We start from the raw sequence: 24,024 nt of genomic DNA, 5'->3' as shown, positions 1-24,024 counted from the left end.
AACAGCTCCCACTGCTGCTAGAGTACATAACTGTCCCTTGTTTACAGCTCTTAAAGTAAGTCTTCCCTTACTGCCAGGAGGAGAAATACAACAATTTAGAGGAGAAATACAACAATTAACAAGCTATGGGAAAACAGAGGGCAGAATGAGTTAGCATCACTAGGAGGGCATCTGGAAATTCGAACAGGGAAGGTGAACCTGGAAGGATGTTTAGGTATCCTCAACTGGGCAAGGAGGAGATGGGAATCCCAGGCACACAGGACAATATGTGCAAAGGCAAAGAGGCGTGAACACAAAGGCTGCAGGTGTGGAAAGGAGACATGCTTCATATGACTGGAGCGAGGAGTTCAAAATGTAAAGTGGCAAAAGATGATGCTGGTGGAGGTCGGCCCTGTGTGCCCTGCTAAGGAGTTCAGAAGGAGACGGGGAGCTATTAAAGGCTTTTAAGGGGGCAGTGGGTAGGACATGATACACTCATATCTTTATTCCATAAGATTCCTTGGTACCACTGAGGGCTGACTGCAGAGGGGTCAGTCTGGAGACAGAAGGTCAGTCAGGACACTTTTGCTGTTTTAGGAGGCGAGAGAGCGGTCGGGAGAATGTGAATTGTAGTAGTAACAGGTAAAGTAGCAAGTAGAGGTTAGGGAGATACTTGAGAAGAAATAATAGGATTTAGTGGCTAAGACGGAAGCACATCATACTTTTTTTCCCCTCCTGGACACAATGCAACTACATTCGGCCACCCTTGTAATTTGATGGGCCTTGTGTCTAAAAGGGCAGAAATCATTATAGTTGACTCTTGTAAAACATAGGTTTGAACTGTGTGGGTCCACTTATTTGCAGATTTAAAAATCCATGAAATCTGCATATAGAGGACCCTCGCAGTTCAAATCCATGTTGTTCGAGGGTCAACTGTGTTTTTAGACAGCAGCTGAGTATCCACGTACGCGGAGGGCTGACTTGTTATACTCAGATTTTCGACTGTGTCGGGGTCGGTGTCCCTAACTCCCTCATTATTCACACAGTTGACTGTACATCACTTCAGGTTTACCTTCTACAGAATTCTCTACGGTTCATCTCTTCCCTTTCGTGTGGAGGATACAGTGAGGAGCCAAGAGGACTTCGAAGCCCAGGAAAAGTCACTAAATGAAAGATTCGTGGGTTCCCAAAGGACTGTGTGGAGAGAGGCCCATGCCACCCTCCCTTGGACTGTGGTGTGAGAAGTCCACCTTTACTGCACTAAGCACTAAGATCTCTGGGTGGTTTGACTGATGCACTGACCAATTGTGTGTATGAGATATCAGACTCGACCTCTTTCCCCTAAGTTTCCATATCCAGTCATTCGCTGAGTGGTATAAAATCTACCTCCTTAAATACTGTTTTGTCCTCTGTCTTCTCTGTTCCCTCAGCCACTGCTTTCACTCAGGCTCTCATAATTTATCTCTGAATATTGGAATAGTATACTAAACGGTCTCTCTGACTTCAGTGTTGGCAAATTTTTCCCCCTCCCTGAATCCACTATCCATTTTGCTGTCAAGGACATCTTCCTAAAAAGACGGTTGGAATACATTACTGTTCTTAAAACTCCAAAGTCTCCCCATTGCTCCCGGGATGAAGTTGAGACTCCTCGGCATGGTCTAACAGCCCTGCACCGCCTCCTGTTACAGCTCCTGTCTGGTCTTGCTAACGACACTCGGTTCTCATCACTTATCACACTGCTGCACACCTCTGCTGTTCACATGCCGTCCCCCCACATTAAATGTTTCCCTAATCAAAGAGATCTCATGAATCCCTGCATATACTTCAAGAGTCAAACTAAATATCACCTCCTATATGGCAATTTCCCTGACTCTCTGCACCAGCGATAGAAATAGTGCTTCCTTTCCTTATGCACTCACAGTTTCCTTGAGCAGTGCTGCTCAATTTCCTGCTTCCTCCAGATTCACTTTTGCTAAACTTTTCCATCATCCTGCAGTGATTTTTTAACTAAAGAATAGTTAATAGGGTCTATTGGAAGGCTGGGGGTAATTTTAAACTTCACACGTCTCTCCCCAAGAGATTCAGCATGTCCTTTCCATGCTCTCCACCACGTCCTCCCCATGTACACCTTGACAATGTTACACAGGCTTCTGACACACTAATGGAAGCATCTCATTGTACCCACTGGTCATGCATCTGGTTCCTCTGCTGGGTATAATTTCTTAAAGAGTGAAAACTATATCTCACTCATCTTCATGACCCCAGAAGGCACAGAGGTCTCACTCCACATATGGATGACAAAGAAAACCAGAGGATGAGAGATTTCAATAAGTGGTCAGAGTGCCACCTGCCACACAGAGGAAGCCACAGGATCTGGCAACTTGAGGAGTCCTCGGTGACCTCACCAGGCAGTTTAGTAGAATGCCAGGAGCAGAAGCCAGATGGCAATTTCTGCCAACTACTGTGAAAATTCCACATAACAGAAATGGTCTCTGGTGACAATATCCTAAAAGCCAATAAAATGCAGAAATATTTATAAAGGTAGACCTTCTGGGTTTCCAAAACAGGCTCTCATATCCCAACCAAAAAAGAGGTGAGGTATTTTATTTAGTCGATCACGAAGAAACAGCAAGGTTTCAAGAACACAAATAATTTCAATCACATAATTAAAATTCAACAATTTTCTTTAACACATTAAAGCTATTGTTAACATTTTATGAATCCGTAAAGGAGCAGTTCCCCTGTGGGAAACAATAGCAGAATCAGCAACTAAAGCTTTGACAAAAGCTACTTGTGTTCTGATTTCTACCACAGAAATTTGAAAATGTAGGTGTTTTAAAGTGCTTACTACGTGCTAGGCACTTATGACAAGAGGGAATATTTTTCATTAAATTATACTTATTAAGACATAATTTATTAGTTTGCTGGAAACCAAGTTTCACTAGGGGCAGGAGAAAGAAGTCTCTTATTTTTTTTTTTTCACTTTTCTCTATGAACTAAGGTTAGCTGACATGAAATTGCTCTCGATGGCTTTAATTAATATATATCAAACCTTTTAAATGAAACTCTCAGCCTTTTATTTTAAAAATAGGTGTTCAAAAGCCCCTGAAGTCACAGAGAGTAACTTCTCACCTCTTCCCTCTCTCCTTGCCCTATTAAGAGATCCTTGCTCTCTAGAAATTTGTGTAACAAAGAGATTAGATGAAGGAGGGGAAGAATTTAAGGAGGCAGAGAGAGACACGGGACTGACTTGATTAGACAAAGATAACCCTAGTCTCAAGCAGGCTGGTGGTAGTGGGAATGGAATGGTATGAAGCAAGCCATGAAGAAAAAAGAGAGCACTGTTGAGTACACGCATCTAGGAACAAACTAACCATTCATGGTTTAAAGATGACTGCAGTATAGTAACCTTAGGTAACTGGGAAAGCGGTAGCACCAAAACAAGAATAGGAAAATGTGGCCATTGCCCCCCGGGGAAGTTAGGCCTGTATCTCAATCACCTCAGCAAGCTTCTGGGGGAATTACTATCAAAAGCTCACTGTTCTATGTGAGGAAACTAAGATGCAAAGAAGTGAGAAATTTGCCCAACACTATAGATGTAGTAGTGTTAAGGGTAGAAAATTTTCAAATGGCTAACTTCTGCTTCCATTGTTTAATGTTAAACAGGGTGTAGTTCTAGGAGATATTCTGTGCAAAGATATGCTAATGTTAAGGGTGTAGTTATCCTGTTTAAAGATATGTTAATGGACAGCCTCTGCTTCTGTAAACCTGCTTGCTTGCTAGAGAGGGTTTGGGGGCTTTTTAAGCTATTCCTTCTAGAGGCTCTGGGTTGATTCTCTAGAGGGGAGAGTTAGTCAGTCGCAAGCTGGCTAATAAAGGCTCATAATTAATCTCAATTGGCTCTGTGGGTCTTAAATTTGATCGGAACACAACAGTAGCAAGAGGCAGATCTAAGACTCAAACTCAGATCTAACTTCCAGTTAGTGTTCTTGACCATTACTAAGAGAAACTGACTTTGATTAAAAAAAAAAAAATGATTCGCTCAGTAATAGATAGGGTGGGTATGAAGCTCAAAAGAAGACACCAGCTGGGAGTGCACAGCAGGCAACCAGAAATGAGGATTTATATGCCAGAGAGATTGAGACTGAGATTAAGATTGAGATTGAGATGATTGAGATTGAGATTGAGATTGAGATGTGATATTGATATTGAAATTGAGATTGAACTACAGGATGGCTCAGCCACAGGGAGGCAAGAAGTAAAGTCACCAGATTGGATACGATATTTGCAGAACTACTTGTAACCAAGATAGAGCCATGAGGAGTTCCCAAGGTGAAATCTTAGAAGAAAAAGAGGAGCCATCAAAGAAGATGGAGGACAGGCCAGGGAAGTAAGAGAGAATCAGGAGAGAAAAGGCCCACAAGGGTAAGAAGCAGACATTCTTCTGCATAGGAAAAACTGTCAAATGCTACAGAGGGATGACTCCAGTCAACAAAGTGCCTGCCATGTGTGAGGCACTATTCTAAGTAAGTCCCAGGGAGACTGCAATTAGTGAAATGGATGAATATCTCTGCCCACGTGAAGCTTACATTCTCGTGGGGAGAGAGAGATAATAAACACAGAGAAGTAAAACATTAAGCAAAAAGTGTTTCTTCCTAGTCCTTATAAAATAAGTAAATCATATTATAAAACAGATTAGTCGCCCAGGTCCCCACGTGGTATATACCTTTCGTTCATTCAGCTGACAACTGTTTATTGAGCATCAAGTAAATGACAGACCAGGGGATGGCAGCCTAGGGTCCTGTACACAGGCAGAAACAGGGGAAAGGGGGTAGGGGAGATAATAAAAGGGACTTGATGGTGCTATAAGTAAAGCAAAGGCTGATTTCAATTTTTTTTTTTTTAGCAGTATATAAAAATAGAGCAGGACTAACAACAGTCAAATGCTAGTAGCCATAACACAGTGTTTTATAACCCTTGCAGGCGGGTATCAGGAGAAACGAGTGAGAAGTGCCAGGCTATCCTACAATGAGGCATTGTGCCTGGTGCTTGAAACATGCTGGGCCCACTCTAATGTCTCAGCTGACAGAGGCCTCATCAACCGCTGAGGCTTCCTGTGCTTTACACAGTACCTAAGAGGGTTTCAAACCACTGGTAGTTTAACTGAAGAGCTCAATGCATATGAAAGCCCTATACATTTAATTAAGCTATTAAGACATTTAATAAAATCACTAAAAACCACCAATAAAAATTAAGTTAATGAAACTGTCTTAGCACATTTGGATTCGTTTCTATTTGATACAGTGTCTTATACATAAAAGCATTTGACAGTTTTTACTTAGTTAATAGTAATAATCGCTATTATTTATTAAGGACTTAACTTCAGTCTAGTTACTATGCTAAGTATTTTATTTTCATGTGATCCTCAGAGCAATCCTATGGGATTTGATATTGCCATCTTTATTCTCATTTTAAGGCTGAAATGACTGAGGCTTAAGAAAGATTAAGTAGCTTGCCCGAGGCTGTGCTCAGCTGACAGCCGCTGGGCAGGGAACCCCAGTAGCCTGAGGTTCTCCAACTGGGCTACACAGCTGAGTTCTTTGTGGGAGAAGAACAAGGAGTCAGAGCAAAATTCTGCTTCATTCAGGCTTAATTCAATACTTTCATCGATTTAAAACATTTTGGAGGAGGCTGTTGTAAAAATATTACAGAAAACACCATGGAATCTTTTATAGGCTAGATGCAAGTTTGAAGTCCAAGTAAGATCCAAGAATTTTGTTAGAACATGCACAATTTAGCATCTCTCTATGTGTTGAGTATTTTAAAGCCACAAATATACCACACCAGGGCTCAGAAGGCCTGCTTCTACTCCTGGCTGTGTGGCCTTCAGTCAAGCACTTTCTCTCTCTGGGCCTCAATTTTGGTATTTATAAAACATGGCAATTAAATTAAACCGGGGATTCCAATCTGTTTTGACCACAGAACACTTTATTCAGACAAAATCATACTTGGAATCCAACATATAAAACACATTAAAAGCTGAGTTTTTCTCAGGTTCTTTTCTGTGGTGGGGGGGATTCCCACAGTCCCGCTCCTTGCGAACCTCCTTGTCCCCAGAGCCCTAGCACAGAGCAATGCAGTTCCAAGAAGCAGAGGTAAAAAAAGGACTGCCCCAAATTATCTCTAAAGATCCTGTGCTCCTCACTACAGGACTTGCATGGCGCCTGTCACATAGTAGGCACTTAAGAAATATTTGTGAGGAAACAAATGAAATATTATTCTGCCTTTTCGGAAATATGGATATGTAGTTTTCATTTCCTCTGTTGATTGACCCAGGTAGTTAAAGTGCTAAGATGGATCCTGGGGGAAACCAAACGTTACATTTATGGAAAAGCTGCTTTTAGATACTGAAGTGGCTTCCAAGTTCACCGTGGCCATAAGTTAAGGGTCTGTCAGCACTTCCATTATGAAAACCGCTTTGTGGTTTCATAACTGTACCATAAAAGTTTGCTTTGGGCTATCCTTTGGCATACAAATTGAAAGCGTTGTTTCAAGCCAAAATGTGGGAATCAGAAAACAAACAATTTATTGGTTTCAGACATAGTTCTGTACTCGTCCTAGCCAAACAAGATTTACTATGTGGGCAATTAGAGTGGACTAAGCCACTTGGTTCTTGAAAATCAAAAAAAGAGGGAAATAACCAAACTATTTATATTTTAAAAGGAGTCCCTGGGCATGATCGATCATTTCTTTTGGCTATATTTTTATTATGTACTTTGTACTCCACATGGATGAGACCTGGAGTCTACTTACATATTCTTTCCCCACTTTTCTCTCTTTCTTTTAAAAAACATTTTCTATTAATCACACCAGAATGATGAAATTGCCTTGTTTCTACCAGAAAGCAAGCAATGTAAATGAGAACAATGTGACTTTGTGACTTTGGTTACCTAAATCACAAGCCACTTGTCAGCAGCATCTTTCTTATAAATTTGTTTTATGCCCTCTTTAGGCCGAGCACGGTTTTGAGCACCAAGAGATGGTGGGTTAGTTACTGGTTCACAGGCTCTAATCTTACGAGGCCTGGGTGTGTGGAGCAGCTTAATACCGAATGCATCAGTCCTAGCTCAGAAATGCAACTTAACTAAGTAGGCTGTAGTCATCACATATCTGCTCATGACTGATGCAGATCATTTATGTATGTATCTGATCCAGCTCTTGACAATATCTGTTATGGTGCTGGAGAATAGATGAATTTTGTTCAAATTTAGACTCTACCTCTTCTATATTACTAAAGCGCCTCACAGGCCTCTCTCACACTGTTGTAAAATACTGCCAAACATCTGTCTCTCCTTCCACACTGCACTCTGGGACAGGAACTAAATCTCATTCTTCTCCATATCGTAACTGTGGTACAGAGAAGGTACTCAACAGATGTTTGCTGAATGGATGAATGAATGAATGAGAAAATGAATGAAGGAAGGAACAAATACATGCACTCACCAGTAAGGCCAATCTCTCTCTGAAGTGGCTTCCCCAGACCTCTCGTTCACTATCCACCCTGAATAATGGCCCTGCTCTCACAGAAACTGGTCAGATACTTCAGCAGCCACCACTTATCTTTGGAAAAATATTTTTGATAGAAAGAATGTCTTGCTGGTAATAACAGCTCAGTAAAGTATTTTCTTATGTCAAAGAAGAATTTGAGTCAGAAAAACAGGAAATTCCCAAATACCTGGGTAGAAGATCACAGCCCACTCCAATCTCTCTGGTTTCTACTTCAGTCTTGGGTTGAGTTTCTGTTAAATAGTCTAACTTGCTTTGTAGTTCATTATTCTAGAGATGAAGAAAAAAGTACTTTCAGTAAATATGTCCCCCACAAATATGCATAATGCAATTTATATATATTATTAGATTTTCCCCCATGACATGGACATCTATCATAATGTATTTACTGAGTATCTCTTACACAGTAGGAATTGAAAAAATATATTGAGTCCTTACAGATAGCTTTCTGTGCATGTACATACATATGTATCCAATTTACATAAATGGAAACAAACAAAATATCCTAATCTATACATAAATCTGTTTTTCACTTAACAATTTGTTGTGAATACCTTTCCACATTTACTAGTTTTCTTTTTATGTCAACAAACTATTTTAATGGGTTCATAGCATTCCATTGTATAGATGTACATTATTTATTTAACTAGTCTCTTATTGATGGGCATTTAGATATTTAATACTTTTTTGCAATTATAAATAAGGTACAGCTCAACATTTAATATTCCCTTATTAAACTATAAAATGAGCAAGTCTATTAATTTAATTTAGTGGAAAATACCTCTATAACTTAATAATTAGTATTTCATAGGTGTGGAAAATTCGGAATCTCAAACATATAAAGTAGAACAAGCTCCTTGGGATTAAAATTAGCATTCTAAATAGTTTTTTTTTTCCCAGGCCAGAGCCAAACATTACGTAGGTTGATGATTAGATGCTCAGGAATTTGCCCCATGGGGGAAATGAAGGACAAAGGAGCAAAAAAGTTAGGATATTGGAATGAAAACAGATGAAGTGATGGTGCCTGAAATTTAAAGGGCAAAAACATATACAACAAAAATCATAAAGAGGTTAACAGTGGTTATATCTGCATATTGAGATTTTTAGATATTTTTTAAAGTTCTTCTATATATTTTTCTGTAATGCCGGACTAAATTTTCACAAAGCAATGACCATATCTGTCTTCCTGGCTATATCCTCAGAGCACGGCATGTAGGAGATGCAGGATAAATATTTATTAAATAAATAAATGTATAAATACTCTACAGTGAACATATTATTTACAAAACTAGGAAAAGGTTAAAGTATTTGCCTTTTCTTTTTAAGTTGGAGTTGAACCTGAGGCACTAAGCTAAGGCATTACATAGCATATGAAGGTTGAAAAGTTCTATGGAAACAGAGGCTCATTTGTTTGAAAGAAAGAATGTGGGTTACATACAGCTCAGTAGCTCCTACTCTGAATGGGTGATACCAGGAGCAAAGCAGTAGTTCTGGTACAAACTTGTGCTCTGCGGGACGTAAAGGACTATGGATTCTTTCTAATAAGTAGGAAAAGGTATAAAGGAAGAGAATGCATTCCAGACTCCCTGGCAGCTGACAGGCCATGAAGATCTATAGACTCCGAATCTATCACCTGACGCTCAGTACAGGAGAAAGGTGCTGGCTCACTGCCAGAGGTACATCAACATTTCTCTCTCTCTCTCTCTCTCTCTCTCTCTCTCTCTCTCTCTCTCTCTCTCTCACACACACACACACACACACACACACACACACACACGCACATGCACACACACTTTCTCTGGTAATATCTGGACTCTCCTGTTCATAAGAAAAGAGAAAGGCAGAAAAGGCCTGCCATTTACAAATTCCGGCAATCCCAGTGCCTTATACTTTCTTGGTACAGATTTTAATCACTAGGATTTCACAGAACGCTGGGGCTATGGTTAGGGGGCATAAAAGACGAGGTTAGGAAATATGCCCCAAATGAAATATAGTAAATAGTGGACAGGTAGCCCCAAATCCTTTGTTCTATTTCTTAAGAACTCAATATGTGCACATAAGATACTCACGGAAGCACTGAATCTAAAAACTTATACCAATATAATGTAATCAGTAAAAAAAAAGAAAAGAAAAGAGAGTATCTACTATGTATCAGACAGTATATAAAAGTAGGTAAGGGATGGTAGTTAGGAGTTAAAAGGAATAGAGCATGATTTGCAACCCTTGAGAAGCTCTGTCTCAAGGGGATACAGACAACTAAGCAGAAAATAATGGAACAAAGTGATAAGTCCACATCAGAGGGATTCACAGAAAATTAAGCAGGAATTCAGAAATGATGCCTAACTCGAGTTAAAAAGAACTGAATTCTAAGTGAAGATTTCCTGAAGTTAGGCAATGGAAACAGAGTAAAAGAAACAATGGAGACGAGAATTTCAGAATTGTGGAAACATACCAGGTTAAGAAAAGTCACCTTACTGCAGGATACAGGTGTACAGAAATTATTTATGAAGGGCTATGTATGCCATTACAAATGCCTTACATAAGACCAAGGTCAACAATACATTTTGCTTCCATTATTTGGGCTCCCATGTAAAAATTGTATTGAAAGAAAACAGAACTACAGGCAGGAAGATCAGTCAAAGAGGTCATTATAATTTTCCAGTTAAAAGAGTGAGAGCTGCATTTCTAGTATAGAGTAATAAGAGCTTAACCAATGAATCCTCTTACAAAGAATAACTATAAACTCTGGATAAAGACAAAGACACTACCAAGGTCTTTGAAGATTTTACAAGGGCAGGCAAGTTTTAGAGGAGAGATAAAACCTGGAGCAAGTGACAAGCATAGAATGGCTTCTCTGTGATTCATTTGTTTGTTTCTGTTTGCAGCTTTGCTTGAGAGTAGTACAATCGTGGCAGCATAGATACAGTAAAAATTCAATAGAAAGATCATCTTTCTGGTAGAATACACCGGAGAAAGAGTCCAAGATAACCAGGGCTGTCAAGAGTAAGGAGGAGCCAACAAGGAAAAGTCAGAAGTCCTAAATTCTGCATATAGTCTCAGCTCATCTCTGGCAGACCCCTTGAACCATGCATGTGCGGGACAAAATGAAAGAAGTTTTCAGCCAAGGCTCAAAGAACTGAACTGCGATCTGAGTCATCACCCACTACAAGCATGGGACAGCATAGTTGGGTCTAATCAAATTCATTACCTTCTAAAACAAAACCTCATGCTCCTCAGAACAATAAAACAGAATCTCAAGTCTCTATAACAAAACATTTACGATGTCCAGACTATAATCCAAAATTACCTGACACAGAAGAGTTAGGAAACCGTGACCCATTCCCAAAGGAAAAGAGAATCAATAGATGCGAATCCTGAGATGACTCAGATGTTGTAATTTTCAGACAAGGATTTTAAGACAGTCATTATAACTATACTCAATGAGGTAAAAAGAAAAATTTACATGTAATTGATGAAGTAGTTTTTTTTTTAATCAATAGAAAGAAATAGAAAATATAAAAAAGAATCAATGGAAATATTAGAATAGAAAAAATACAATGCCTGAAATTATTTTTAAAAAATCACTAGGTTGACTTAAGAATGGAGATGACAAAGGAAGTCAGTAAACTTGAAGACAAATTAATAGAAATCATCTAATCAAAAAAAGATAAACAAAAGGTTGAAAATAATAAACGGAACTCCATAGACCTGAGGGACAATTTCTAAAAGTCGAACATAGAGATACTGGAATCACAGAAGAAGAGAGAGAAACTAAAGCAGAAAAAATATTCAAAGAAATAATAGCTGAAAATAACCCAAATTTTGATAAAAAACATAAACTTACAAATTCGAGAAGTTCAGTAAATCACAAAGAGGACAAATTCAAAGAGATACACAACTTGGCACATCGTAGTCAAACTACTAAAAACCACAACTAAAGAAAAATCTTGAAAGCAATCTTGTATAGTTGAACAATCATTTGAATTACCACAGATGTCTCATCAAAACTCATAGAAGCCAGAAGACAGTGAGTACTAAGAGAAACTGTCACCCTAGAGCTGTATGTTTCAGTAATAATGGTGAAATAAAGACCTTACTTTAAAATAAGAGAAAGTAAGTGGATTTGTCACCATCTGACCTGTACTACATGAAATGCTAAATAAAAGTTCTCCAGTTTGAAGACAAATGATTTCAGAGAGGAACTCAAATTTTGGGGAATGCATAAAGAATATCAGAAATAGACAATATATGAGTAAATATGAAAGACTATGTTGTCTTCTTTTTCCCCCAAAGAAAACCACGTTTCATATTGGGCATACTTCCTCTTGGGCTTTTATTATTCCCCATTCTCTCATGTATAATTGGATTACACTATAAACACTTCTCTACGTTTTTCTTTTAATTTATAAGCATTTCCTATTGTTAACATTTTAATGGCTTCTTATATTTCCTCTTAATTTATTTAAAATACACGTGATTTTTAAAGCAAAATTCTAACAATGTATTGTGGGTTTATAATGTATGTAGATATAATATATATGATAACTATAACAGCAAGGGGAGGAATAAGCAAATCTATTTCATTACAAGATTTCTACATTTTACATGAAGTGATACAAAATTATCTCCAAGTGGACTGTGAAAGTTAATGTCTATTGTAATACCATGAGCAACCGCTATTAAAGACACACAGAAAAATGTCAATCGAAAAATTAAAATAGCATTCTAAAAAAATACTGAAATAGTCCAAAGGAAAGGAGGAAGGAAACAAACAAGCAAAACAAATAAAGCAGACCAGAAGGAACTAATAGAAAATAATAAAATAGTAGATCTAAATCCAACCATATCAACAATAATTAAATGTCAATAATCTATATGCTCCAATTAAAAGACAAAGACTATCAGAATATATAAAAAAAAGGAAGACCTAACTATATATTGTCTATAAAAGATGCACTTTAAACACAGAGGCATGGATCAGTTGAAATAAGTGGATGGAAAACACGTACCATACAAACAGCAAAAATAAGAGGGCAGAAATCAATATTAATATTAGTATTAATATCAGATAAAATAGACTTCAAGACAGAGTATGAACAAAGGTAGTGACCAAATTTCATAGTAATGAATAGGTCAATTCATCACTAAGATATAATAATCAAACATGTGTGCACATCTAATAACAGAGCTTCAAATTACATGACATCAAAAAGAACAAAATTAAAGAAAAAAATAGATGGTCTAAAACCATAATAAGGGATTTAGCACCCATCTTGTTGCAATTGATAGAACAATTATACAAAAACCAAGAAAAACCTAAATAATCTAAACAATATTATCAACCACCTAAATCTAATTGATATTTGTAAAACACATACAAAAAAAGCAGGATACATATTCTTATCACAGTATTTAACCAAGATAAGCCATATGCTGAGCCATAAAACAAGTCTCAATAAATTTAAAAGAATTAAAACCATACAAAGCATGTTCTCTGACCATAACAATTAAATTAGAAATCAAAAACAATAAGATATCTAAACAACCATCGAATATTTGTAAGTTAAACAATATACTTCTAAAGAATCCATAAGTCAAAGAAGACTCTCAAAGGAAATTAGGAAATATTTTAAACTGGATAATAATGATAATACATCAAATCAAAGCTTGTGGGATGTAGCTGAAGCAAAACTTAAAAGGACATTTACGGCTTTAAAGGCTCATATTAAATAAGAAAATCTAAAATCAATGACCTAAGGTCTACTTTAAGAACCTAGAAAAAGAAGAGCAAAGTAATACCAATATAATTAGAAGGAAAAGAATAATGAATATCGGAGCAAAATTCAATAAAATAGAAAACAGACAATAGAGAAAATCAATAAAGCCAAAAGCCATTTTAATTTTTTAAAAATCAACAAAATTGATAACCTCCTAGCTAGACTGATCAAAGAAGAGGAGAAGGAATGAAAGGAGGGGGGGGGACAAATTATCAATATCGATATCAAGAATACTAAAAGGAAACAATTAGGTATCTATGAGGGGGGAAAAACATCGATCCTTACTTCACACGAAAACAAAATCAAAGGTTAACTCCAAATGGATCATACATCTAAATTAAAAGGCAAAAATTATAAAATTTTTAGAGGAAATCATAGGAGAAAATCTCTGTGACCCTGCAGTAGGCAAAGATTTCTTAGGATACAAAAAGTGTAAATCATAAAAGAAAAATCGATAAATTAAACTTTATCAAAAATAAAACCCAAAATATATCAATAAAGTGAGAAAGTAAACAGAATGAAAGAAAATGGTTACAATACACATATCTGACAAAAATAAATAACTGGTATCCAAAATATATAAAGAACTCCTACAACTCAAAGAAACTAAAAACTTAATAAAATAATGAGTAACAGATTTGAACAGACACTTCAAAAAACAAGATATATAAATGGCCAATAAATGTCTAAAAAGATGCTCAACATCACTAGTGACCATCAAATGCAAATAAAAATCACAAGGAGATACCACCACACATCCTTTAAAACGGCTAAATTAAAAAGACTGACAATACTAAGTCAGGGTGAGGATGTGGAGAAACTGGAACACTCAAACTGCTGGTTGGAATGTAAAATACTACAACTCCTTTAACAAACTGTTTTTGACAGTTTCTTTAAAAGTTAAACCTACAACTACCATACAACCCAGCTATTCCACTGCTAGGAATTTACACAAGAGGAATGAAAACATATGTCCACATAATGACTTGTACTGTAATGTTCATAGCAGCTTTGTCCACAATAGCCTCAAACTGAAAACAATTCAACTGTATATCAACAAGCGAATAGATAAATAAATTGTGATGTATTCATACGATAGAATACCATTCTGCAATACCAAGGAGTGTATACAACATAAGTATATCTGAAAACATCATGCTGTGTGAAAGCTAGACACAAATGAGTACATACTATATGATTCCATTTATATAAAAAGCAAACAAGTAAGTATACAGTGACAAAAAGTAATAAAAGTAACCCCTAGCCCCTGAAAAGAAAATGGTTACTTGTGGGTGAATGGAGAGAAGGATTGCCAAGGGACAGAGAATCTCTGGGGAGAGACGGAAATGTTCTGTATCTCAATTGTGATGGTATTTCACAGGTATATACAACTGTCAAAGCTCATTGAGTCATACACTTAATTTTTTTATTGAGGTATAATCAACACATATTAGTTTCAGATGTACAACATAATGATTCGCTATTTGTATATTCTGCTAAATGATCACAATAAGTAACTATGCACTTTGAATAGTTTATTTATGTAAATGAATATACAATAAGATTGACAAGAAAAAAAAAAGATGGTGAGAGCCTGAACAGGGGTAGTACTAGCAAAGTTAGAGAGGGAGGGACAGATTTAAGAAATACTTAAAAAATAAAATGGACAAGACTTGATTCAGGAAAACAAGGACTCTGTTCTCAGTCTTGCAGTATATGACAAATGTGGACTGACAACGAGTCACTCAGACTACCGCCTGGCCTATGCGCTGTAAGATGGCTTCTAGGATTAAGAATCAAGTTCTAAGGGTTTTTCTGCTTTCAAATACCACCACCTTGTGTCTAGATGTGAAATGCATACCACCAGGTGGCTTGGAGGCTGTGCACCTTTCAAGAAGGAAGGAGCAGGTATGGTACCTTTAGGGGTTTTTTGGAAATTATGTCATAGATGAATGGCGGCTACCTCCTCCCCAAACATGTTCAGATGCAGGGGAGCAAGCAGCAGAGCCGGAGCACATGCACTAAACAAGAATGAGTGCCCAATAAAGTGCATATCTGGAGCCCTGGTGCCTGGCCCTGCTGCTCTAGTATTACACAGGAAAATTAATAATAGTACCAGGAATGAGCAACAGACAGGCGGAGAGGTTTATGGACCACATAATACATATTAAGTGCAGGATGGACAAAACCAAGTATGTGAGTCCTTTCCTCTTACTCTTAAATGTAGCTGTACACATAGCATTTTCAGCAAAGAAAAATAAAATGGAATCTGTTCAGTTTCATAAAGCTCATCATCTTATGAAGATACATGCGTGCCATCTTATTTTAACAACATTTTCTATATCAAGAATAAGAGATGGGATACTTCTTCGAAAGGTGAGCAATTAAAAAAAAAGTTTGAAAACAGAAAAAAGAATGGGCATGTTTTTGTATCAAGAAGATTTTGAGTAGATTGATGAAAATGCAGTCTGATGGAGCTAGGCTAGACAAACTTTTAGGAATCTGGTGAGGCAGGGGGGAGGAATTGCAAAATCAAATGAATTTAAACATAAGTACAAATGATAAATTCAGGGGCCAAAATAATCCATATTTCTTCCCATTAAAAGAAACGGGGAGAAGGCAGAAGAGGAAATATATATTAATGACAGTGAAAAAAGTCCCTGGCGCCTAGACAACTGAAGAAACAGTAAACACATGGCATTTTCTGAGAGCCGTGTACTTTTCTAATCACTTGGTATTAACTAACTGAATCCTTGTCACAACCCTATGGAGAGGATACCATTTTAAAGAGAGGATTCCCTTTTACAGATGAGCAAACTAAGGCACAAAGCAGTTAGGTAATTTGCTCAAGATCACATAACTAGTAAATGTCAGAACTTAGATTTGAACTCAGGACAGTCTGGCTCCAGAGTCTGCAATTGGGCCCTTAAAAAAAAAAAAAAATAGCTACTTTATTAATAAGATGTGATATAGATTTGTCCAGTAAAACTTTTCAAAGAGATCTCAAACACCACCATTGCCATCATTGTGGTTTAAGGCGGGGATGGAAAGTCACAGTATAAAAATTACTGATATTAGAACAGGTCAACGTAATAGAAATCTTTGGTGGCCAACAGAACCCTGTATTGTAAGGCAGTATAATGATATAAATTTGGAAAACGTCAGTGTAACCTCATAATCTTAAAAAGATAGATATTTTCTCCAATTCTGTCACTACTAAAATTGGCCTTACAGTAGGCATAGCACTTCAGCCCACCACCTATTCTCATGCCCAGATAGTCTTCAATATCGTTCTTCACTAAAATGAGGCAGGGCTCCTTGGAGACAATCCAATATCAGATCTTGGGACAGGACATTAATGAGGATAGCACTTAAACACTTTGTTGTTGTCGACCTAGGCAAAGAACTTAAGGTAGAACTCTCCCCAGCTGAGTGGTGACAATTTGAGCATCAAAACAGAAGGAGGAAGAGAAAGAAATAATTACCACAGAAACAAGATGAGTCTGAGAAATGTCTTGTGTTCATTATGTCGTCCAAAAAGAAAGTTAATATAAAGTATACAAAAAGATAGTTTTAATAGGAAAAAAGGATGATTATAATAAGATATGTTACAGCTTATACTGATTTTTAAAACTAGGACGTCTTTATATATAAGACAGTGTAGTTTCTTTTACAGAGTATTAATTATATGTGTGTTTATAAAATGTGTCAAGTAGGAAAGAATAACACAAGGAGTTGTAAGCCAGGTCGTCCTGGGACTTCAGGGCCCACAGAAGGTGTCATATGACAGCCAGGTGGAAAGACGGGCATTAGCAGTCACATGCAATTAGCAATGAAATAATGGTCAGCAGTTGGTTTGTAACATGATAACCAGTCGCAAAGCCTCAACAGCGAAAGCAAATATTCAAACTCAGTTTCATTTCCTAGGAGGTGAAATCTCTACATGGTCTAACTGAGAATGCCGAAATATTAATAAGGAATGCATACATTTTTATAATGTTAAAGACCAGGTCAATATATCACAATGATAAGAAGTCCTAAGTTTGAATGAAACACCCTGAAGCCACCCAAGAATCGGTGGGTACCTACCCACATCCTCTAACCTTAGCTCTTCAGGACAAGGAATTTTGTCTCCTTTGGATCTCAAAGATCATTGCACCTGTCTGGAAAGTGCTAAAATGATGTTAAGTCTAAGAAAACTCTGAGATAAGTAAAACAATAGCCTTTGGAAGATATAAACAACAAGAATGGAAACAATGAAGAAATAAATTAGACTCTTGATATTTAATATTTTAGAATAGGTTAAAGTGTAAATATATAATAAGTTACAGAATGATGTCTTGTATATGTTTTGTCTGACGTTTAAAGTAGATGTTTGAAGTGGTCAAAAGGAATTAGCCAGCCTAACTTCGTAGTGGAATTTAAATAGTTTAAGGGAATTTAATCTGTCAAATTTATAATCAAATTTTAAATGCTCAAGAAAACACTGTTTTTCAAAATTCTGCTTATTATATATACTCAGTAGACACTGCTGGTCCCACCCATATCCTCTGGACACTCACCATTTCCTGACATACCACTTGTGACTCTTCTCTGGAGTTTCTCTGACCACCAGACTTCAGTCGGCTCTGTCCAGAGCAGGCAGCATTGCCACAACCCCAAGGAGCAGGCCTCAACCAATGACTGACAGGAAGTTAGTGTATAGATGCCCCAGTGTTTTGACTTTTTGGAAAGGATAACTCAGAGCCAGCTGCACACATCTCTTAGAAACCGCACAGAGGTAACCTCCTCAATAAGTCACCCAGTATCGGCTTTCGTCTCTTCCCTGTTTCATTGCCCTGCTTCCCTACTGGGACATCCTGGAATCATCTCCTAATAAACTGTGTGGACTGACATCCATATCTCAGAGTCTGGCCAACCCAAACTAAAAGAAATGAACTTAAGAAACTGAGCGTTAAACAAAGCACAAAAGTGTATAAGGCCTTTCTCCATGTACAATACCCCCTAGGACAATTCATAATCTACCAGTAGGAGAGCTGGCTTAACTAGCACAGCCAGGGGAAGGGGGAGTAGGTGCTGTCTTGGGTGGCCTTCTGCCTCTCCCGTCAGCATCTCTTTTCTCTCTCCTGTAACCATCCTCTCTAGATCCATGAGCTTCTACCAGGTCACTCACTCTCTGACTCTCAGCTTTATTCCAAGAAGTGATTCCCACCACAGGGAGCTGCAATTTCAGAGGGCAGTCTTAGAAATAGAAATGTCTATTCATAAGGCTAGAGCTGGACCCAGGGACTGTGGAGGGGAAGGGGTAAGGGTGGGTATGACAAGTATCCATTTAGTCAGCTGTCAGGACGCTGAGACTCTTGGGCCTTGAATGTGCTACCAGGGCCCCATGGGCCATGAGGGACTTCTAGTTGTGACTTTTGTAGGTAGCCCCTCAAAAACAGAATAAATGAAGATTCAGCTCAACACCCCTATAAACACAGTGATTAAGCACTCAAGCTTTGAACTCAGGCTTACCCATCTCTCCTGTCACCTTGGGCAAGTTCCTTAACATCCCTGAACCTCAGTTTTCCCATCCATTAATGGGGGAATATAATAAAACTCATAGGGCATTCCTCTTAATAAAAAGAGAACAACACTAACAAGTTAAACATTATGTGTGCTTAGTACATGCCAGGCACTTTCTACGCATTCTCACTGCATGGTCACATACATGTGCAGTTATCATCCTCATTTTATAAGAAATTTCCCCAGGGTCATCCAGCTAGTAAGAAGCAGAAGTCTGATTCCACTCTCAACTTCAATGTCATACAAAGGATATGAAAAGTAATTAACAGCACCCAGCGAATACTGGGTGTTTGATGAATGTCGCTTCTTCCCTGGCTCCTTACTTCCTCCTTCCCTCCCAGGCTACCTCCCACTGGGGAAGGACTACAATGGAGAGACAGACACGGAGAGATGCATGGGAGCTCAGAAGGAAGGGGCTCAATGCCAAGCTCTTAATAAAGACCCTTCAGAGCAAATAGATTTTGGCTTCTCCTTCTATTAATACCTAAGCTCTTAAGGTTCTTCCAATTCCATAATTTTCTTCTTTGGAACCTACACAAAAATCCCTAAAATGACTTTCAAAAAGCCAGAAAGTCAGGAATATTAAAATTGCATAAAAACTTCAGGTGTCATTAAGTCACCACTAAAACGTGTTGACTCAGTGTCATAAGAGTACACTGGATCCTAAAACAAAACAAACTGTAATAAAGGAGTCTGTCTCTCAGATTGGCTCTGAGTGATCCTGAGCAAAGTCACCTGCCTTCTCCGTGCCTCCTTTAAAAGTATTGGTTAATGCAGAGATAATAATCTTTGTCTCGCCTTTCTTAAAGTTGCTAAGAGAATCATATGAGGAAAGTACGTGAAAAAACTTCACAAATTATAAAGCACTACACAAATGTGGGCAATTATCAGTATTAATCAAAGCTTAGCAGACTTGCTAAGAAAATTATTGAACAAGAAAAACGAGAGCCGAAAAGCAGAGGTGAGCAGCAAGCTAAAATGAGGAGGGCCAAGTGGTAAAGAAAAACTAGCTGTCAGAACCTCATTTTCTGTGTTGGCAGTTAACCTTCAGTCAATTTTATAAGGCCAGGAAATGGCCATATTTTTAATTAAGTGTCAGTGGCAACCTCAGCAACATAAAATTTAATGGTAGGGAAGACACCAACTTAAAGAAACACAGTTTCTTACCTCTCCTTCTAAGAAAGATATCTTTTCTAAAAGCTGCAATATTAAGAGCTGTTTCTGTTGCAACTTCTTCTTTAATGATTCAATCTAGAAAGAAACAGATTGAAAACCGTTAGTCAAAAATATAGAACAGTACAAGTTAATCAGCTGGAAGAGATGCCTTGCATTTTTATTTAAATAGAATCTACACCTTGGTTCTTTGTATTTCACAGAACAATAGTATTAACATGAGATGCTCCATAAGAAGGGGATTCTGTGCCCAGATAAGCTTGGGACATCAGACATTAGTTTGGAGTCACCTGTCTTAGGTTTGTTTAACCTAACCTATCCACAGTGATTTTCCCATGTAACCCTTATTAGTGTCCCTTAGGCGTCCCAGGGAATATGCTTTGGGACATGCAGATACGACTCTACATAAAATAATTATTTGGCTTAAATTTATCAGGCACCCAGCATATCAAACATTCAACTCTGTTATTCTTAGTACATTCGTATTTGTTCAACCAGGTGTCAAAAATTTTGGTCTGGGGAAAAGGTCACTGTCACTGAAAGTGCTAGTGAAATTCAGAGGACTGGGGACTCACGCGGCCTGGGGTAAGCAGGAAAGGCTTCCTAAAGAGAGAGACTTGAGCTGGGTTTTCACCTTTGTTTTTTTAATACACATATTCTCTCTTGGACTACTCTTTATTTTTCATTCACATATCATGATGTCTTCATAGACAAAAAAAAAAAAAAAAAAAAGCAGGAACCAGGGTAATCTTACCAGTTCCACATCTAGTAGGAACAGTGTGTAGGTTCACTCAACAACTTCTGATTTTGAAGAATGCCTTAGTGTTCCAACTATATTGTATGTTAAATTTGAGCATTTGCAAAATCCTTTTAAAAAGCCCTCTCAGTGCAAAATGGCACAATTCCTATAGAAGAGAATCAAGCAATAGCAAGAAAAAGTACAAAAATAGAACTGCGTTTTACCCTTTGACCCAGTAATTTTAGTTCTAGGAATAGATCTTGAAGACACCTGGGCCAAATATGAAATGACTTGGACAAAGGATTTTGATTTTTTAGAAAACACAAAGAAAACTGAACTCCATCAATTAGTGGCTGGTTAAACGAACCATGGTACATCTTAACAATGAATGCAATATAACCTTCAAGAAAAAAGGAAGATCTCTGAAACATTAATATGGTGTATTATAAGGAATATGTGGTATGCTAACTTTGATGTAAAACAGGTAAGGACATATACATGTATATATATTTACAAAAGGAAACACTGCAAAGATAAGACAAACCTTAATAATTAAGAAATAGTTACAAAAGGGAGAGGGAGAAAATTACATAGAAAAAGAACAAGAAGAAAGACTTTTCTGATTATACTGTGTTATATAGGTTTAATTTTAAAATCACATTTTATAGATTCAAAAAACAAAATTAAACCAAAAAGGAAAAAAAGTGAATCCTAAAACAAAACAAACTGTAATAAAGGAGCTTAACTATACATAAAATTGGTGAAAAGAATTAATGAAAGTGTTGTTATGACAAGGTAATTTGACTATATTTTTCTAGCGGAATGTATTCTAAAGATAAACAGAACTGCAAAGAAATCGCTCATTCACTAGGAAAATAGTTAGTTGTAATATTGGTATTGTTATTTTGAAATTATTTAATATATTCTAGTATAATATTTAGAATCAAGATTTTTATCCCAAGAGAAAAATACAACTATGAAATCAGAAAAGTAAATTGAAAGTTTACTAAATTTGAAATAAAAATATTAGTATGAACTTAGAATCTTTTATTTTCTTTTGTTAAATATGGATTTCCTAACTCTGTCCACTGAGAAAAATTAAAAATAACAAAAAGCACATAATATATCCAGATTATAGTTTTCAAATACCATTCCTCATCAAAAAACACTGGCTATCTTGACAGAACAGCCCATTTCAAGGGGCAAAAAATAAACTAGATCAAACTGAAACATCTTGTTATGCCTGAAAACAAGGACATGAAGGGTCGGTCTCCCTTGAGCCAAGGATGGGACAATCTGAATATCAAAAAAATAAATAAATAAATAAATGATGATGATGATGATGATGAAGAAGAAGGCAGTTGCGTAAAACACGTGGAATCATATGGAATACATATATCTATAAAACCCTGATTCTTCTAAAACAAAACAGCAACAACTCATTAGCCACCACTGGAAGTGACAAGGGCACAAACCCCTGATTTAGAAACTTGGCAATTTAGAAGAAAAAGTAGAGCCTTTTTTATACAAACTGCGTTTTGAGATTACTAAAGGGTCCTAATTTATGAGGGAAAAAGTTATACTTTTCAGAAGAATTCCAGTTTTAAAAAGGGGGAAAGAATGATAGATTTAGAAAAATCACCATTGTGTAATCCCTATGAAATAACTGCCTCAAGCAACCAGCAAAAGCTGGTAAGGTACTTTACAACTGAATTTATGGTCATTCCTAGCATTACCCAAAGTGGCACAACCAGATATTATGTGCCCCTGAAACAATACCAAATGAATCACACAGACATAGCAACACCATGAAGTATTCTTGCCTCCCTCTACAACAGGAAAAAAGTTGAAACTGAGTCTAGCCAAGCTTCTAGAACTAATAAAGAAGCAAAAATTAAATCCTGAATGCGAGAACTTTTATAGGACAACTGACTCAGTTCTTGCCATGTCACTGGGTGTGGATAAACTTGGGGTGGGGTGGGGTGGGGTGGGGTGGGGTGGGGTGGGGTGGGGCGGTGGCGGGTAACAGAGAGTAGTGTGCTTTAAGGTTAAAAGACTTTAGAAACATAACAACCAAATGTATGGACTTCCCCTGTGTTCTGATTGGAATAAAGCATCAGTAAACGGATATTTTAAAGACATTTCAGAAAATCTTATAGACTGGTTATTAAATGATACCAAAAAAAAAAAAATGATTAATCTTGTTAGGCATGACAATGGCATTATGATTATATAAGAAAAAGTCCACATGTTTTAGAGATGTATAGTGAATTGTATGGAAAATATATGTAAAATGTCTGAGATTTACTTTAAAATAATTACACAGAAGAGAAAAAAAGAGGAAAAAAAGGAGTGAGTACAACAAATGTAGCTAAATCTTGCTATTTGCTGAATCTAGGTAATGAATCTAGGCAGCTTCATCAATTCCTCTCTCGGTCCTAACTGCATCTGACATTTTCATTATGAAATATTTTAAATTCCACCTGGTCAAAAAATATAATCCTCTGACATGAAGAGCAAACCATACAAAACAGAATGTAATAAGAAACAGACTTAAGAAAAAAAGTCCAAGAGTGATAATAAAAAAACTAACAATTAAAAACAGTAATGAGTTACCCTTTAATACCTATTAAATTTGCCTAAAACTATTGACTAAAGAAATCAGTGTTGGAAGGGCTGGGAGAGACAGCTACTCTATTCTCATGTGTTGCAAGTGGTACTATAAATTAGAATGACCCTTTGGGCAATTTAGCCATAAATATTAAGAGCCATAAAGCTGTTTGTACCCTTTGACCCACTAATTCCACTCCTGGGAATTTATCCTGAGGATAATTCAGATGTAGGAAAAAAGCTATATATACAAAGATGTTCTTCCTCCTATTATTTATAATACATAAAATGGAAATAACCTTAATATCTAGCACTAAAGAAATGGATAATAAATTATGGAATATCAGTTTGAATATATTACACGAACACTAAAAATAAACGAAATCGGTCTGTAGTTGGGGTTGCGACATGGGCAAAACAAAAGTTTGTTTTGTTTAAATGTCCTTTAACTTCTATTAGGAATAATTTTCAAAAGCCACCCTTTTTCATGCCTTCCTATGGTGTTAAGATTTTTTCAAACTGACTTTAAAAATCTTTAAATGATAGGCAAAATGGGTACTGAAATTAACTAAAAGGTTTCAAGAAGGTCAGGGGTAATATTTCATCAAATAA

At 37.0% G+C, this 24,024-nt stretch overlaps 1 protein-coding gene across 3 annotated transcripts in view; it reads right to left on the bottom strand.

Moving 5' to 3' along the window:
• The window catches only part of LOC107518609 (myocardial zonula adherens protein), an 89,677-nt gene that overhangs the window by 1,601 nt on the left and 64,052 nt on the right, over positions 1 to 24,024 (bottom strand). For all 3 annotated transcript variants that reach the window (XM_016160447.2, XM_016160446.2, XM_016160448.2), the window contains 2 exons: positions 20,058 to 20,141; positions 7,715 to 7,815 (listed from right to left, as the gene is read on the bottom strand). In XM_016160447.2, coding sequence (XP_016015933.2) covers positions 7,715 to 7,815; positions 20,058 to 20,141 — 185 coding nt within the window. The remainder of the gene's footprint in view (positions 1 to 7,714; positions 7,816 to 20,057; positions 20,142 to 24,024) is intronic.

The sequence above is a fragment of the Rousettus aegyptiacus genome, unplaced genomic scaffold (assembly GCF_014176215.1).
Source record: "Rousettus aegyptiacus isolate mRouAeg1 unplaced genomic scaffold, mRouAeg1.p scaffold_m13_p_3, whole genome shotgun sequence".
In the NCBI taxonomy this organism is placed as follows: Eukaryota; Metazoa; Chordata; class Mammalia; order Chiroptera; family Pteropodidae; genus Rousettus; species Rousettus aegyptiacus.
The sequence above is the reverse complement of the archived record's forward strand: the minus strand, read 5'-3'. Positions and strand labels throughout refer to the sequence as shown.